Genomic DNA, 18,912 nt, shown 5'->3' with positions numbered 1-18,912 from the left:
GTGAGAACCCCTATTTGTTATGTTGAACTCTGCTAATATTTTGAAATTTTACATCCATATTCGTGAATAACATGATACTAACATCATAAACTACACAATTAACATAACAATAATTCACACTCATCAATTACTTGCTCTACCAGCCCAGAGAAATGCAGTATGTGTTGACACGGTGGTTAGTGGCCAGGGAGTCTGGCTCTAGAATACTCATTCTCAGCCACAATATTAAGATTTGGTATCACACAAAATTAGAAAAAGCCATATTAGTATAAAAATGATGATGGCTTTGTAAAAAGAATTTGGAAGCTTTCCTTTTTTTTAATTTTTTTTTTTTTTTTGAGACAGAGTCTCACTCTGTTGCCCAGGCTAGAGTGAGTGCCGTGGTGTCAGCCTAGCTCACAGCAACCTCAAACTCTTGGGCTCAAGCGATCCTCCTGCCTCAACCTTCCGAGTAGCTGGGACTGCAGGCATGTACCACCATGCCCGGCTAATTTTTTCGATATATTTTTAGTTGTCGAGATCATTTCTTTCTATTTTTAGTAGAGATGGGATCTCGCTCTTGCTCAGGCTGGTCTCGAACTCCTGAGCTCAAACGATCCACCCTCTTCGGCCTCCCAGAGTGCTAGGATTACAGGCATGAGCCACCACGCCCAGCCTTTTTAACTTTATTTTTAAAAATTTACTTTTTAACTGACAAATAAAAAATGTTTATATTTATCATGTGCAACATGATGTTTTGAAATATGTATACATTGTGGAATGGCTAAATCAAGCTAATTAAGATATGTATTAGCTCACATAGTTATTGTTTGTTGTTAGAACACTTAAAATTTACTCTTAATTTATTCTTTTTAAGAATATGATACATTGTTACTAACAACAGTCACCTTGACTTCATTCATTCTCTAGCACCCCTATGCATATTACATTCTGTCCTGAGTTCCACCTGATGGTTTGTCACATCCCTCTTTTGGTAACTACCACTGATTGATGATGAGAATATTGACAAAGAGTCAAGTCATTGACATAAGATTATCATATGGCGCCTAGTGTCAGGTCTTAACCTGGTCAACCTGACTCCCCACACTTGCCCTGGCAGAGGCCCTCGGCAGGTAGCTCTCCCCTGCCTCCCCTGCCTTCATCCCTCAGTTCAGGCCCTGCTAGGATCATCTCTGTATTGCCTTAGGTGACCAGCATCTGCCAGGCTCCTCCCAGCTCCCAGCAGCTCTCACCAAACCAGAAGTCCATCCAGCAGGGGAGGAAGGAATGTAGGCTGGCCACTCCAGGTACAGCGTACATGGAGTAAGGGCCAGCCTGGGGCAATGTTGCGAAATATACAAAATAATTCTTTGGAGGTTAAATTTAGTATAAGGCACTTCCATCCTGGACCCTGCCCAGGTCCTTCAGGGACCCACAGCTCCATTGTTCCCAGATCTCAGCCTCATCCTTTATGCTTAGCACAGTGTGTTGGTGCTCTTCACAGCTTGAGCCATTTAGGCTCTCTCCCTATTTTTCTTTTTCTTCTTTTTTTTTTTTTTTAGAGATGGGGTCTCACTCTGTTACCCAGGCTGGAGTGCAATTGTGCCATTATAGCTCACCACAACCTCAAACACCTGGGCTCAAGCGATCCTCCAGCTTCAGCCTCCCAAATAGCTGGGAACTGCAGGTGTGCACCACTGTGCTTGGCTAATTTGTAAAAAAAAATTTTTTTTGTAAAGGTGGGATCTCACTATATTGCCCAGGCTGGTCTCAAACTTCTGGGCTCAAGCAATCATACTGCCTTAGCCTCCCAAAGTGCTGAGATTACAGACTTGAGCCACTGTGCCTGGCCTAGACCTTCCCTATTTTCAAGAGCTTAAGGGCAGTCTTCAGTGGTCCTTTATATTGGCTTCAAGTCTGAAGTTAGTATCATTCTCAGCTGACAGCATACATTTGTACAGTCCCCTGACTGTGGGGTCTTTCCCATCTCTGTCAAGGGCTCCGTGGGCCCAAGCACCTGGTGCTCAAGCAGATAGTCTGGGCACCACCTACCTGTCTAACCCTCCACTAGAGACACAGTGGTAAGGACCCAGTCCTTCAGACTCCACCTCCAAAACCTGTCCTGTCCACCCACTTCCCAGCAGGTCCATCCAAGCCACCTTCACTGCATTCCTGTAGTTTTGCAACAGAACAGAAGTCTCCCTGCTTCCTTTTCATTCACTCTCCACACAGCAGCCAGAACGATCTTTTTATTTATTTATTTATTTATTTATTTTTGATTTTTTAGATTTTCCTCATTTCTCTGGGAACATACAGAACGATCTTTTTAGAAACACCACAGCACATGACTGTCTTGTGTGAAACCCTCCCATGGCTTTCCCGTGCCCTCGATACAAAATCCCTACTCTGCCCTCTGCCTTCCAGATTCCAGACTGATGGGGCCCCAGGCTTCCCCTTCAAGGCCCGCTGGCCCACCCCTCTCCAGCCACCCTGGTCCATCCTGTCTTGGGTTTGTGCGCAGAAGACCCACCCGCCACCCCAGCCTGGCAGGGCAGCCTCCTGCTGGTCCTCCCCACATTGGTTTAAATGCACCTCCGCTGTGGCCTCCTCCAGACTGCCAGCCAGCCTGGTCCCTCTAGGCCACCCTGTTTTAATTCTCTGCATTCCACAGCCCACTATTTAATCCTTTCCTTGTTTGTCTGTTTTTGTTTATGTCTTCCTGTAAAATATAAATCCCAGGAAAACGGGGACTGTATTTGTATCCCTAGCTCCTGGAATAGTGCCCAGCTCATAGTAGGCGCTGCGTGAATACTTACTGACTGCGTCTCCCTCACCTCGCAGCGGGAGGCCTCCACTTTTAGTGCCCGTATGACCTGGGAAACTTTGAAACATTCAGGTCCTTGGGCACCACCTGGGATTCTGACTGAGCAGGTCTGGGGTGGGGCCCGGGAATCTGCATCCTGAGGGAGGCTGCAGGTGATTTTGAGGCAGGTGGGCTTGAGACGTTGAGCAACATTGCTGTTGTTCAATAAGCATCTTATATGTCCACAATCCCATTTAGTCCTAAAGTTTCTGTAAGAAATCATCTCAAGGTCAGGGATTCCAAACATATATTCGAAAGCTTATAATAAAGCTTTTTTTCCTGAGCAGGGTATTACGTCCACATACATCAAAGAAGAAAGCATATAAAAGGCTGCACAATAAGAAGCCTCCCTTACACGGCCTCCACATCTGACTCCTGCACTATCCTCTTAGGAAACCACTGCGATGAGTTCCTTGGATACATTTCTAGTACTTTTTTATACAAACACAAGAAAATTCCAGTATATCTTTTCATTTCTTGCCCTTTTAAACACAAAGTAGTATTTCACATGTGGTGTTTGGCTTTTGTTTTTATTTTTTAAGAGACTGGGTCTTGCTATGTGGCCTGAGCTGGTCTTGAACTACTGGCCTCAAGTGATCCTCCTGCATCAGCCTCCTGAGTAGCTGGGATTCCAGGTGCAATCCACTGTGCCTATCTCCCAGGTATACTATTAAGTTTAAAAAAAAAAAAGCAAAATGCAAACAGCTGGGTGCAGTGGCTGGTGCCTGTAATCCCAGCTGCTTGGGAGGCTGAAGTGGGAGGATATCTTGAGGTAAGGAGTTTGATACCAGCCTGGGCAACATAATGAGACCCCTGTCTCCAAAAAATTTTTTAAACTTAGCTGAGCATGGTGGCTCTCATTTGTGGTCCCAGCCATTCAGAAGGCTGAGCTGAGAGGTGGGAGGATTGCTTGAGCGCAGGAGTTCGAAGCTATGATTGCACCACTGCACTCCAGCCTCGGCAACAGAATGAGACCCTGTCTCTAAGAAATAAATAAACAAACAGACAAACAAATAAATTTTAAAAATATATGCCCAGGAGATTTTCCCCCTCAGTACATAGAGAGCTTTCTTGCTTTCTAAGTTACCTAGCATCCCACCATGTGGAGGGACCGTCACTTATTAACCATAGTTAATGACTGGTTTATTAACTCCCAGAGACAGACACTTGGGCTATTTGCTTCTCTGAGGAAGAAGGCTGATGCCAGCAGTGCTGTAATGTATAATCTCGCACATGCATGATTACTTTGTGTGTAGACACGTACAGGTATATCTGCAGGGTAAATTCTCAGAAGCAAATTTCTGGGTCCAAGGGTCCTTTTTGACACATGTTGCCAGAGTCTGTCCCCGTGGGATGGATGGCCGCTTTGCACTTCCACCAGCAGCGAAGGAGACAGAGTCCATGTTCCCCTATAACCTTTCTAACAGAGGATATTGTCAGACTTTGTTTGGCTTTCTGTGAACCTGGTAGGTAACCAATGCTACTTCAGCATTGTTTTTTTAAAACAGTGGCTGTATTGAGACATAAATGACATAAAATAAATGGCAAATTTTTTTAGTGTATAATGTGATGAGTTTTGACATGTATGTGAAGTCAACAGGCAAGATAGTGAATAAATCCATCACCCCCAAAGTGTCCCCATGCCCCTTGTCATCAATTTCTCCCCACACCGTGATGAGAATTGATCTGCCTTCTGTCACTAGGAGATTGTTTGCATTTTTAAAAGACCTTTTACATAAATGGAATGACATAGTGTGCAGTTTTTTTGGGTCTGGATTTTCCCACTCAGCATCATTTTGAGAATTGTCTATGTTGCGTGCGTATTAATAGTTATTACTTTACTGCTGAGTGATATTCCACTTTATGGGTAAGCCACAATTTGTTTACCCATTCACTTGTTGGGGGCATGTAGATGGTCTCCAGTTTTTGTTTATTACAAATAAAGCTGTCATGGCTGCAGGCGGTGGCTCACGCCTGTCATCCTAACACTCTGGGAGGCTGAGGCGGGCAGATTGTTTGAACTCAGGAGTTCGAGACCAGCCTGAGCAAGAGCGAGACTCCGTCTCTACTAAAAATAGAAATTATATGGACAGCTAAATATATATACATATATGTATATATATATAGAAAAATTAGCCGGGCATGGTGGTGCATGCCTGTAGTCCCAGCTACTCAGGAGGCTGAGGCAGGAGGATCACCTGAGCCCAGGAGTTTGAGGTTGCCGTGAGCGGGGCTGACACCATGGCACTCTAGCCCGGGCAACAGAGTGAGACTCTCTCTGTCTCAAAAAAAAAAAAAAAAAAACCACAAATAAAGCTGTCATGAACATTCATGATCTTTGTATTGACATAAGTTTTCTTTTCTTTCTTTCTTTTCTTTTTTTTTTGAGACAGAGTCTTGCTCTGTTACCCAGGCTAGAGTGAGTGCTGTGGCGTCAGCCTAGCTCACAGCAACCTCAAACTCCTGGGCTCAAGCGATCCTCCTGCCTCAGCCTCCCGAGTAGCTGGGACTACAGGTGTGCACCACCACACCCAGCTAATTTATTTCTATTTTTTTTTTTTTTTTTTTGAGACAGAGTCTCACTTTGTTGCCCGGGCTAGAGTGAGTGCCATGGCGTCAGCCTAGCTCACAGCAACCTCAAACTCCTGGGCTCAAGCGATCCTCCTGCCTCAGCCTCCCGAGTAGCTGGGACTACAGGCACGCGCCACCATGCCCGGCTAATTTTTTCTATATATATTTTAGTTGTCCATATAATTTCTTTCTATTTTTAGTAGAGATGGGGTCTCGCTCTTGTTCAGGCTGGTCTCGAACTCCTGACCTTGAGCGATCCACCCGCCTCGGCCTCCCAGAGTGCTAGGATTACAGGCGTGAGCCACCGCACCCGGCCCCTATTTCTATTTTTAGTAGAGATGGGTCTCGCTCTTCTGAGGCTGGTTTAAACTCCTGACGTCAAGTGATCCTTCTCGGCCTCCCAGAGTGCTAGGATTGCATGCGTTAAGCTCCGCCCCTGGCCTGATATGTTTTCATTTCTCTTCAGTAAACACCTACCCTTTGAGGTAGCTGGGTCCTGGGTACTGAAAGTGTGAGTACAAACATCCCCTTAAACCTTTGGGTTGATTCCTTGTCCTATGGGCTGGACATGCCTTGGGGGAGAGCAGATGGTGCCTGAGATTCCAGGCGGGCCCCATGCCGTGGGCTAAGCTTGGTATTGCAGCTGCACTGAATACGATGAGATTTTTTGAAAGGTTCACATTCTGTGAGATGAGGTAGATGGGTAAAGAGACAATCTCAATGCTGGTGACAGGAGATTGAAGCCGAGATGTCTGGGGACCGTGGTGGCCTGAGTAACACTGGACCAATGCCCTGCTTACATCTCAGGCGTCTGTGCAGCTGCCGGGCACTGCTGCACACCTGTGTCTTTTCAGGAGCTGCTGTATTGTTGCAGGAGCCGGTGACAGCACCTGGAATAAATCTTCAGAGAGCTCTTTGTTTAGGGGAGGACCCAGGAGAGGAGACCAGCATATTGGCAGTGTCATCACTGACATGGTGGAGGAGGTTTCAGACGTAAGCCCTGTGAGGGCACAACTGAGATCTGTTTTGTTGTTGTTCTTTTTTTTTTTTTTTTGAGGCAGAGTCTCACTCTGTTGCCCGGGCTAGAATGCCGTGGCGTCAGCCCCGCTCACAGCAACCTCAAACTCCTGGGCTCAGGTGATCCTCCTGCCTCAGCCTTCCAAGTAGCTGGAACTACAGGCGTGTGCTACCACGCCTGGCTAATTTTTTCTATTTTTAGTAGAGATGGGGTCTCGCTCTTGCTCAGGCTGGTCTCAAACTCCTGACCTCAAGTGATCCTCCCCCCTTGGCCTCCCAGATGCTAGGATTACAGGTGTGAGCCACCTCACCCGGCCTGAGATCTGTTTTGTTCACCACTATGTCCCTGTGACATCGCCTGGTACCTGATTGGTACCCAATACATTTGTGTCCTAAGTAGCCAGTGCTGTAATGTGTTTGTTAGGGATGACTTGCTTAGAGGAGGGGCCCTTGGACTGTCATAAAGGGTGAGTGGCATCCTGGTGGCCCTGGAAGGCTGGTGCAGGAAGGGCAGGGGAGGGGGTGGGCGCCAAAAGATGATTCTGGGGTGGGGGTATCCTGTAATCTCTGCTAAGGAGTTTAAACGTTAATATTTGAACTTCTTGGGAAAACATTGACGCAGTTTCAGCAGTGCGATGACATGCTAAGATGTGTATTTTTAGAGAGATCCCTCCAGCTGCGTGGGGGGAATGGACAGGAGGGGTCAGACTGGGGTCGGCAGGGAAAGGAGAATGGAGGCTGTTGAAGGAAACCCAGCTAAGGACCCAGCTAAGGACGGTGGAGGATGGCAAAGGATGATGTGGCCTGAGGACAGTAATCTTGCTGAGCGGCTGTACAACAGTCTGCCGAGGGGAACCCCACTAAAGATCAGCCGGTATTTGAACGCCCAATTTCTGAGAAGCAAGACTGGACTTTAAAGCATGGTGTGTCTGTGGCCAGAGTCCTCCAGAGCGGGGAGCCTTCTAGAAGCCTCACTGAACCTTTGTTTTTATAAAAAGAAAGTCACTTAATTGCTCTCCAGTCACATTTTCCTGATGACTTTGCTTCAGGGCTCGTAGATTTCATTGTCCCTTGGCAGAGGAGGAAGTAGAGAGACAAAGGATGGGGTGAGGTGCCCAGGGGCTTCATGCCTCACCAGGAGAGGGGTGACATGCTCCCCACTCTGTGGAGGTTTCTGGGTCCTGCTTCTGGGGCATGGGGCTCCCCCTGTGTGGCACAGGAGGAGGCTGGGCTTGGTGGCTCCTCCTACCGAGACACCCAGGGACTGTGGGCCCCGGGGGGTGGGCTTGGGGCCAGGGGTTATCCAGAAGGGGCCTGTCAGCACCTGGTGTGGTGGGTGGAGACTTGTTTTAGAGGCTGACTCTGCCACCACCAGCCAAGTGACCTGGGCAAGCCCTTCCACCTCTCTGAGCTTCAGTTTCCTTAGCTCAGCTCTAGGACTTTGCCTTGTTTGTCAAGGATGCAGATAAAAATCCTTAGTGCTTTTCTGAGGACTGGGGAAAGCTCCGCAGATGGAAGTGATTGTTATTCTTGCTTCAAAACCCTGGAGACACTGTGTCTTGCTGCCGGTTAGGAAGATCTGCCTCTGCCTGGGCCCTGGCCTTGGTGGGCTCAAGGGGATGGGGGCTCAGCTCTCATCTCCAGATTCCTGCAGTGCCCCTAGTCCCCTGTGTGGCCTGGGAGAGTCCTGGGGCCACTGCGTGGAGGCACCTCCTGCCTTGTCACAGAAGAGCCAGATCTCAGAAGCCCCCGCCCACTGGGCTCTTAGCTGCTGAGCCATCCTACTCCCCGAGGGCAGGGGGGCTCTGTGTCCCCTCGGAGCTCAGGGCTCAGAAATCAGCGGGGCTGAGAGGTGCCCCCATAGGGTCTGCAGAAGGGAAAGGCAGCAGTTTCATCGCACACCTGGGCAGGCAGATGTGTGGCGCCGCCTTGGGCAGCCGCTTCTCCCCGCAGGTGACAGGTGTCTGGGCACTGCTGGCCCAGCTGCCGAAGGCCTCCGCCCCCTACCTGCCCTGCCTCACACCTGGGTGACGCCCCCGCTCCTCCCAGCCCCCTCTTGCTCAACTTCAGGAATTTATTTTATTACTTTAAATATATATTTTCATTATTTATTTACCTATTTATTATCATTTTAACCATTTTTAAGTATACAGCGGAGTGGCGTTAAGTACGTTCACGCTGCGGTACGACCGCTACCACCCTCCATTCACAAGGCTTTTTGCATCTTGCAAAACTGAAGCTCTGTGCTGCTGAACAATAACCCCCTCTCCCATTCCTCCTCCCCACCCCCGCAACACCTGACAACCAGTTTTCTATTTTCCATCTCTATGAATGTGACGGTTTTAGGTAACTCCTATGAGTGAAATCCTACGGTGTTTGTCCTTTAGTGACTGGTTTATTTTACTTAGCATAATGCCTTTGAGGTTCGTTCATATCGTGGCGTGTGTGAGAATTTCCTTCCTTTGTAAGGCTGAGTAATATTCCATTGTATGGGCACGCCACATTCTGTTCATCCATTCATCCATGGACCGATGCTTCAATTGCTCCTACCTTCTAGGTATTGAGAATACTGCTGCCATGTTTATTTTTATTATTTAATATGTATTTTATTATGATGTACTATATTGTTGTTATTTTTGAGACAGGGTTTTGCTCTGTCACCCAGGCTAGAGTGCAGTGGTGTGATCATAGCTCACTGTAATCTTGAGCTTCTGGGCTGCAGCAATCCTCCTGCCTTAGCCTCCCATGTGGCTGGGACTACAGGTGCACGCCACCGTGCCTGGCTAATTTTTTCTATATATTTTTAGTTGTCCAGCTAATTTCTTTCTATTGTTTAGTAGAGATGGGGGGGTCTCGCTCTTGCTCAGGCTGGTTTCGAACTCCCGAGGGCAAGCTATCCGCCTGCCTCGGCCTCCCAAAAAAAAAAATTTTTTTTTAATGAGGTAAAAGTTATACACAATGAAGTGTACACATCTTAGTGAACAGGTTGGTGAACGCTGACAAATCAGTCCTGGCTAGCAGTGTAATCGCCGTTGCAACTGAGGTCTTTATGTAATGTTTGCAGTTGCCTTTTTAATTAAAAAATACGATTTGTTCATCTTCCCTTATCGGTTAATAGAAATTTTTGTCAGGCATTTTACAGAAAGGTGCCAGAGACTACTTTCCACCAGCGTCGAAGAGCGTGGGCTTTCTGCTCTGACGCTCACTTTACTGTGTAGGTGACCTTTAGCTCCCTGTGTCTTGATTTTTGTCACCTCTGAAATGGGGATGTCGCTTAGCTCAAAACATTGCCTCAAGCACTGAGTTCTCCAAAACACCTAAGAGCTCATACAAATCAAAAAAATAAAATTTTTAAAGAGATGAACAAGCCAGTAGGAAAACCAGCAGAACATATGAACATGCCATTCACAGAAGAAAAAACAGCCTTTTATAGAGTCAGTAAACATGAGAACAGATGTGCAGCTTCACTGATGATCAAAGAAATGCAAATGAGAGCAACAATGAGCTATAACCTCTCAGCTGTCGGATCGGCAGATTAGGGAGATTCATAATACCTGCGCGGCAAGGGTTAGGGAAGTGGGCCGTCTGCCCTGTGGATGTGAGTGCACGTTGACTCTGTACGTTTGCAGGGTGGTCTGGGCTGACTTGTTAAAAGTGTACGTATTCTTTATTCCAGTAGTTGCTCATTTAGCAACTTGGTCATCACATGTACCTGCACAGGTGGGCGCAATACCTGTTACTGTAATATCATATCAAAGTGAAAACAGCCCATATGTCCGATAGGAGAGAATTAGTTATGATACAGCCATGCAATGAAATGCTATGTGGTATGTGAAAGGAACGAGTAAGTTCTATTCTTATGGGAAACGGTGTTCACAATGAGCCGTACAGTGACAAACCTAATTTAGAACAGCATATAGGCTCTTAGGTTCCTTTCGCTGAGAAAAATTTTCTCATTCAGTAACACCACATTTGCTAATGACTGTAGTTAATGATCACAGCTAAGTCAGTGCTGTCTCTGTTATGTGGAACAAGTGCTTCTCCCAGCAGTTGAGCTTCGTCAGACCGTGTTATTCTGAGACATTCTGGTGCAGTGTACATGCCCGAGGGCCACACTTGCTGTAGTTAAAAACTGCTTAGAAGCCAGGATGGGGAAGCAGCAAGGAGTCATGGCAAAATGGCGAGTGAGTTTGTTGTTAGGTCCGTTAGGGCAGAAGGGAGCACAGGTGTAATTTTAGGAGCCGTGGAGTGCCTGCCCTCGTTTAGTCATTCATCAGACACTGCTGAGCAGCTGCTGGGAGCCAGGCTCTGTGGTAGGGGCTGCAGTTTCCACCACCTTCACATAAACAAGTGATTATTGAAAGTATTGCAGGGGATATGACAATAGGAGACAGCAACTTGCATGTGTCACCGTAATGATAAAAGAGGAACTGTCCACGCATTAGAGTAGAAGCTCCATGAGAGTGGGGACTTTGTTTTGTCCATAACATCTAGAACAGTGCTTGGCTCACAGTACTTGCCTAATGTATGGGCTTTGCTAAATGAGAAAATGAATGAATGAATGAATTTATTGAGTCAGGGTCCCAACAGATAACAGAGGACACACTCACATTAGGGTAAGCTGAGGAGGGCCTCCTTATAAAGAGACGCAAAGTTGTGTGTGGGCTTTAGGAGAGTCCGAAGGGACAGCACAGGAACCCCGGCTGGTGGAGAGACATCGTCACATCCCCTAGGCTGGAGGGATGAAGGGATGGAGGTTACTGAACTGGGAGGGAACCAGGCTCTCTCTCCCTCCCTCTGACTCGTGCCAAACCTACCCAGGTGGGACCCAGAGGGCAGAGAACCCAAAACAGTGCACCTAGGTTACCTAGAGCATATGTCAAGGTGTCTCACAAACTCCCAGGGACCTGATTCTTTATATGCATTGCACCAAATTCCATAAAACTCTGTGAGATAGGGAGTATTATCCCCATTTTACAGACGAGGACACCAAGATTAGTTAGGCAACTTGCCCAAGGTTATAATCCATAAAATGCTATTAACTACTCTTCTAAGAAATGCCAACACATAGGTGCAAATTGAAGCCCGGGATGGGCCAAAGTAACTGTAAAGACGGCACTATGGCCTGATGGCCAAGAGCCTTGCCCTTGGAGTCCACACACAGACTGGATGGTTGGGAAAGGGCACATTACTTCTCTGGGCCTCAGTTTCTACATCTGTAAAATGGGATAATACTCACCTTTCAGGAATTTTTGTGAGGATTAAATGAGAATGTTTGTCACTTGGTACACACCACTAAATGGTAGTTGCCAACAAAAGAAGGCTTCAACTCACATAATCCGCTCGGGCATTGAGCCATTGGAAATATGCCAGAACGCTAAGTGTATTTCCTCCTGGGTGGGGAGTCTGGTTCTTTTTTTGTTAACTACTTTATACTTGCAGTTTTCAGTTTTTGACCATGAACACTTATTCCTTACATAGTCAGGAAAGGCAGTTGTGACCCTCCTTCCCTCACTACTTCTCTGCTTTTATCGAGGGCTTTCCCAGCACTCCCTGCCACAGTTTTCTGTGTCGGGCCCTGGGCCCCTGGGCTCCGTGCTCTGAGTGGCCAGTGTGGCCAGTGCCTGCAACAGCAGAACACCCTGTACTCCGTCTGGGATTCAGTGGCCCGGGGCCACTTGTCCTGCAAACACCACCCCCTCCTGGGAGCAGGAGAAAGTGGAGAGAGAGCCTGCAGCAGAAATTGGGTCATCAGAACTTTCAGACTTGGATCCTGGTCTGCTGTGATTTCCAGTCGGGTCACGGCTTGATCAGCCGCCCGGAGCAGGCTCTCTCTGCTACTGGGTGATCAGTGCCTGATGAGTTATATTAATATCAATAATAATCCTGCAAAATGGGTATAGTCTGCATTTTATAGATAAGAGAACTGACGGTCAAAGAAGTTAAATCGGTTTGGCTCAAATCATACATACATTCGGTAGCTGGCAGAGTCATGGCAAATTTGAGCCCTTTTGCTTCCAAATCCTACAATTTCCTTTTCTTTGCCATACTTTCGAAAGCCTTCAGTATGTTTTCTGGAGATAAAAAGTTTTAATTTTCTAATTATACAAGCAGTACCAGATCACACTAGAAAATTTGTAGAGTAGGAAGAACATTTTCACATAGTTGCGGCCAGTGCTCATCCTGTCTGCATGATTTTGGATCTTGTTTTTTTCCACGTAACATTATAACACAGGCTTTGTTCCATGGTATTAGAAATCTCTGAAGCTTTATTTCCAATGGCTGCCTAATAATTCCTCAGCTGGATATACCATCATTTACTTAAACAATTCCTTACTGTTGAGTCGTCCAGTGGTTTCAATTTTTTGCTGTCAGCAACAGAGCTGCAGAGAACAGCTTTTTATTCAGAGAGCTTTTTCTGGGTGTCCGTTTCCTTAAGACAGTTTCTCAGAAGTGGAATTACTGGTTCGAAGGCTGTGAACATTTTAAGCCTCTTCGTGCATATTGCCAAGTTATTCCCCTAAAGGTTGTCACCAGTTGCCTTTCCTGCCAGCAGTGCGTGAGAACGTTCCGCGGGCAGCTTCCTACTCTAACCGGCTTTTTCTTCTCTCCCCAAAGCCTCATAAAGAGGATGGCGCAGAGCGTGGCAGAAGTCATGGAAGACTCAAAGGGGAAGGTCCAGGAGAACCTCCTGGCCAACGGAGGTAGGTGGCTGAGGTGTTCTCACTCATGCCGGCTGCTTTCCCTGCTCGTTCGAGACCGTCGCAGCCGCGCCGTGGCCGCGCGGTAACCACGGGTGCTCTGGATTGACCGGCCTGGCAGAGGCCGTGCCCTCCACTTGCAGCTCTGCGCCCCCCCCGGGTTTGGAGCCCGTGCCCTTCGTAAGTTCTGGGCTCTGCCGTTCCTTTCCTAAGGCACATGGCGTTGCTTACCCTGCGGCTGAGCTCAGCGCAATCGGGCGTGAACGTGAGCTCAAGGGGTCTAAGCCCAGCTCGTGCTGTCGGGCCATGGCCCTCTCCACGAGCCTCCACTCCCCCCCTGTGGGAAATTCTGCTCACCCACCTCACCCCAATGACTTTATTCCTTTCCACTAACACCTTTCACACCTTTCCACTAACACGGTGTGAAAAATGCCTTCACGTGCTGAGGAATGCCTCCAACGAGTCTTTAGTTGCTGCCCCATACATGGGAGACAGAGGCCACGCCGAGTGCTTCATGTGGCGTATTTTGCATTTGGAATTTCTATCTCACATGTGCTGATAGGGTACATCTTTAGATTCCAATGATGTTTGGGACCCATTAATTATGTGCATACTGTTTGAATGCATTCAAAATGTGCAAGACAAAAGCTTTGAGACTTTGAAAACTTTAGAATTAAATATGTTTAAATATGTGTAGAGAGAATTAAACTTACGACACTCTATGCATACATATTGAAAATGGGAGTGCAGTCATGTGCCGCATAACGATGGGCCGCATATACAACGGTGGTCCCATAAGATAAAAATACTGTATTTTTACTGTATATTTTCTATGTTTAGATATACAAATGCATACCATTGTGTTACAGTTGCCTACGGTATTCAGTACAGGGACATGCCGTACAGGTTTGTAGCCCAGGAGCAATAGGCGAGACCGTATAGCCTCGGTATGGAGCAGGCTCCACCATCTGGCTTTGTGGAAGTGCACTGTATCCCGTTCAAACAATGATGAAATCCGCTAACAATGCATTTCTCAAAACCCATCCCCATCATTAAGTGGTGCATGACTGTATTTATCGTATATGTAATATTTATGTCTTTTGTTGTAAATATAACATATATTCATATTTTTTCCCTCCTGGAAACATTGAAAGATTTTTTATTTACTTGTTTAAACTGACAAATGGAAATGTTTATGCCCCCAAATGTGATCTTGGCTTTGCATGTCTATGTGGTTTAATAACTCCACCTTATTATATTGCAGGCTTGAAGGAAAAAATGAAATGTTTAAAGAGTAGGTTATGCGTTGTTTGCTGTGTGCGTGCTCAGTGTGATGCCTGCATGTCCCTGGGAAGGTGGAATCTCAGTCTGGTTGTAGGGGTACAGTGATCACGTTGCGACAGTTTCTCAAGTAATAGCCTCGTAGCTTGGTCACGATATCCATATAACACAGATAGCTGCCATTTCATACTTTTCTGCTCTTTCTCCTGTCACCACTGCCTCTCCGGGCTGCACTGCTTGCCGCCTGGAAACTGGGCCCGCTTGGACTCTGCAGAGTTCAAGGTGGACGTCTGCACCTTTTTGCTTGTGGTCTGCTCCCCGCCTCGACGGCTGTGCCTGGTGTCCTGCCGGCCTGCTCTCAGGCTGCCTGTTTTGTGGACAGTGGAAGCTTAAGTGGCAGGTTCGCGTGGCCTCGGTGGGGGTCACTCGCAAGGAGCCTCCTGGGGTGGTCCCTGTGCCCAACAGGCCATTCCTTGTGTGATTGTTAGAAGGAGCCATTTGCTTTGGGTTTTTTCCAACCTGCACAAGCTGGTGGAATTAAAGATAGCAGGTCATTTTATGGCAAATAAAAATCTTTATAGATTGGAAATTACCAAATACCTTCCTAAATGCAATCTGTCTGACACACTGAGATTTCTTTCTGATGCTGAGAAAAAATTACTTTGTCAAGCTGACCAGCTGATCTTACATCCCGGTGGGTGACTCGGGGGTGGGGCTCTGGACTAGACTGCAGAGCTGACCTAAGGGATGGAGCTGCTGTTCTACACACACTAGTCTTTAGGGCATGGAGTTTAAGCTCATACTAAAATAATTATCAAAATGCTTACATTTTACTCCAAATTAATGTAACTTAAAGTTAGATGTTATTATTATGTGTTGTCCATCCCCAGTACCGATGACACTAACTCTGACAGACAGGCGCCTCTCTTCTCAGGAGGAGAAAAATCAGCTTTTTTGTTTAATTTGTTTCATTATCTCTAGGCCTCCTGCGAGTTGGGTCTCAACAACTTCCCAAGACTAGAGCTTCTAAAGCCTGTTCTGTAAAACCAGCCCTACACAAAAGCCCAGGACTGTAGGGCAGGGCCCATGGTAGCTTCCGAACCTTGACAAAGCATGTTAGCATATTAAAGGCTCTGAAAAGTCCTGCAATCAAGAGACCTTTTTAAACTTAATTTGACTCAGGCTTTCCCCATATAATATGAATGAGGAAATCTTTTTCTTCTGCGTGGCACCCACAAACTAGTGATTGACAGAAGTACTAGAGGAACTCATTGCATTTTAATCCTATCTCCTCCAGGGGAATTTAGGGCACCGCTTCCAGGAAGGGCCAGTAAATCGGTCAGACCTGGGCCAAAAGTTGCCTCTTTGGGTCTTACTTTTCTCACCTGTGAATGTACTTGATGATAATCCCTGAGTAGGTTCTTAGCTTTGCCTGGGCGCCTTTTGTTTTCGTTTGCCCTGCGCCTGCAGCTGAGTTGGGAGCGTGGAAGGACATAGATAGCTTTGATGGCCGCAGAAGCTGAGCAAACCACACATGGTCTGGCCTGGGCCCTAGAATGGCCACAGAAGAGAGAAACACCCAAGGGCCTGTCTGGTTAACCAGGCAACGGGTGGCAGCCCATGTGGTCACAGCCCTTCGCTCTGCTGCCTGCTGGGCAGGACTTGTTTTGGTTCTCAGGTGAGATCGTTATTGCTCAAGAGCTGCCGGCCTGTGTTCAGCGTGTTTTGATAAGGGGCGAGCCGGCTGGGGCACAGTCTGACCTCACAGGCCCTTAGCCCAGGCCCCACAGGGCGCCCCTGGCGACCAGGCTTCTCTGACTTCGCCTGGGCAGAAGAGGTGAGGCCCGTTTCCTCTTGAGCAGTACCAGGCGTGCAGGAAGGCCAGAGGAATGGCAGAGAGCCGTCCTCAGATGTTCTTACCCAAGACACTGTGCGAGGACAGGGAAGGGTCCTTGGATGCCTGGTCTGGGACAAGGGTCGGTGTCCAGAGCTAGAGCTGATGTCCGGGACATGGGAGAGGAGATGGGGAAGAGGAAGTCACAGTCATGGACCCAGAGGTTTCTCGTGGCTCCTACTGGGAGACCCCTGTCTGACACCCTCTGAGAGTGTCCTCAGCATACACTGGGCACGTGGAGGTGACCGCCACAGCCCAGAAGCACAGCCTTGGTGGGGGACAGACACACAGCACCAAGCGTAGTGAGGTGGAAACAGAGACCGAGCCACAGGGAGTGGCTGGCTCTCGAGGAACTGTGGGGTGCTTCAGGTGAAAAGGGGGACCTCAGAAAGTCCTTGGCTTCGATGAAAGTGCGTGGAGACCAGAGTGAGCTGAAATGCGTCCCTTCTAAGCAGCAGAGAGTGGGAGCTGGACAGGCGTGGTCAGCAGGAAGGGCTCTGCCAGTGTTCTGAGTGTGTTTGTGGAGCACGTGCTCTGTGGGGGGCAGGCACTGTGACAGGCTCTGGTGGCACAGACACGAGTGAGTCATAATCTCTGCCCTCCAGGAGCCTGAGAGAGCCGGAGCCCCAGGGCGGCCACACAGTGTCAGGCCAGCAGGGGGAGGGACAGTCAGGGCAGCTTCCAGAAGCTTCCATCCATTCGTCCTGTCCTGCGTGTTGAAGGACAAAAGCAGCAGTGAGGAGAGAGTGGGCGCTGAGCGGGACTTGGCTGGGGGGAGCTGCCTTGGGTGCCGGAGGAGGGTGAGGAGCTGTGAGAGGCCACGTCGCCGGCTGTCCTGGCCTGGGCGTAGGTGAGGGGAGCTTGCCGGGCACCTGCGCGGTGGGGCCCAGGACAGACGTGGGGTCCGCTGCCTCTCCCGCCACAGGAGCCCTTCCCGTCCCCCTGGTCAGCCTCCGACCACTCCCTGCTGTTGTGGGCCGGACCCCTTCACTTCCTGCCCAGGTCTGCGTTCTTTGACACGGTCGTGTCACCACCGTGGTGTGGCCAAAATCTGCGTGAATACTCAAACTAATACCAAAATCTGTCTGACTCAGCTCGGGCTGCCGTCGCAGAGTACCCAGACTGGGTGGGTGGCTTGAACAACAGACGTTTATTTTCCAAAAGTCCAAGATCAGCCAGTCTGGTTTCTGATGAGGGCTCAGCTGCCTGGCTTGTAGACGGCCGCCCCCTTGCTGTGTCCTCACGGGGCCTTTCCTTGGTGCATGCGTGTGCAGGGAGAGAGCGCGGGTCAAGCTCTCTGCCGCTGGCCCTTCCTATAAGGACAGGAATCCTCTCTTGTCAACAGGCCAGGACTCGCCATGTTAATTCCGGCACTGATGCTGGGAAGGTATAAAACGAGTTCTCGCTAGGACCCCTCCCAAGTCCCGGTGGTCTCGGAAGTATCGGGCTTCCCTTTCCCACGTGCAGGGTGGCTGTACTCTGACGGTGCCGTGGCAGGGAAGGGAACCGCGGTCCCTTCTGTGTGCCAGGCAGGCGCTCAGGAGCCTCCTGCGCATCTTCTCATTTTATAAGGGCGGTCACACAGCTGTGTGTGCCAGCGTTTCCTCATCTGTAAAACGGGGGTGATGATAGTACTTAATAGGGTTAAAGAATAAATTAAATGAAATAACTCGTGCATCCAGGCCCAAGGTAAGCAATCAGTAAATGTCAGCTACTTGATGGTTGTCATTGTCATCCTGACGATTTTAATTCATTTCCTACCTCTTACATGCTGGTAATCTGCCACCAGCCAGTTCCTCCTCTGAGTCTTATTTTGTTCCCATCTGCTTTTGGGGGACTTATTCACCCACACATCAAACTTAGGCTTGTCCCCAGCTGTGCTTGCCACCTCTCCCCTTTGTGCCCTCTCTGCCGCCTGTGTGGCTCTGTGGCTTAGAGCGTATCCCTCCCTCCACCGAGCCACTCAGCTTGAAGTCTGGGTGTCGCCAGGCCTGCCTTGCGCCTGTCCCTGGCCTCGCATGCTGTGCAGCCAGCCCTCGCCAGCCCTCGCCCTCCCCGGGCTCCTTCAGCCCCTCCGAACGTGCATCTCCCCGACTCCCACTGGCGTCTCTCCTAGAGCTGCCCCCGCCAGCCACGGAGACGCTCCCCAAGTGCCAGCAATGCAGCCCTCTGTGGGCTTGTCGTGACCCCACTTGGCACTGCCTTCCACGTCGGAGCGATCTGTGTCCAATTCCCAGCTCACACTAGGGCCGAGTACTGGGACCCGGTGTGATTGGCACGGGATGCAGAGCAGACGCGACCACTTGTGACTGCCCTTGTCCTTCCCGCTGGGCCTCTGTCCACATTCCCTGTTCCCTCGGCTTTACCTGGTAACTCCCTTGCCCCGAGCACATGAGTCTGCCAGTCGTCCTCGCCTGTCGCCCAGCACCCTCCTCACCGGCCACACGGCCGCCTCCCTTCCCCATCAGGCTCTGCTGCGTGTCGCATCCAAGAAGCCGGCTGCCCCCTCCAGGAGGAGCCGAAGCCAGCTCTTCATCTTCTTTGAGCATCCTGTGTGCTTGTCACCAGCGCACTGTGGTGTGTCCCTGGTGAACTATGAGCACCTT

At 48.9% G+C, this 18,912-nt stretch overlaps 1 protein-coding gene across 2 annotated transcripts in view; it reads left to right on the top strand.

Moving 5' to 3' along the window:
• ATP6V1C2 (ATPase H+ transporting V1 subunit C2) overlaps window positions 1–18,912 on the top strand; it is a 46,574-nt gene that overhangs the window by 7,318 nt on the left and 20,344 nt on the right. The window contains exons 3-4 of one of the 2 annotated variants that reach the window (XM_069493911.1): window positions 13,049–13,134; window positions 14,396–14,425. In XM_069493911.1, coding sequence (XP_069350012.1) covers window positions 13,049–13,134; window positions 14,396–14,425 — 116 coding nt within the window. The remainder of the gene's footprint in view (window positions 1–13,048; window positions 13,135–14,395; window positions 14,426–18,912) is intronic. The other variant, XM_069493912.1, reaches the window with a different exon arrangement.

Source organism: Eulemur rufifrons, chromosome 19, assembly GCF_041146395.1.
Source record: "Eulemur rufifrons isolate Redbay chromosome 19, OSU_ERuf_1, whole genome shotgun sequence".
NCBI classification, from domain to species: domain Eukaryota; kingdom Metazoa; phylum Chordata; class Mammalia; order Primates; family Lemuridae; genus Eulemur; species Eulemur rufifrons.
This window is presented reverse-complemented; position numbering and strand designations above follow the sequence as displayed.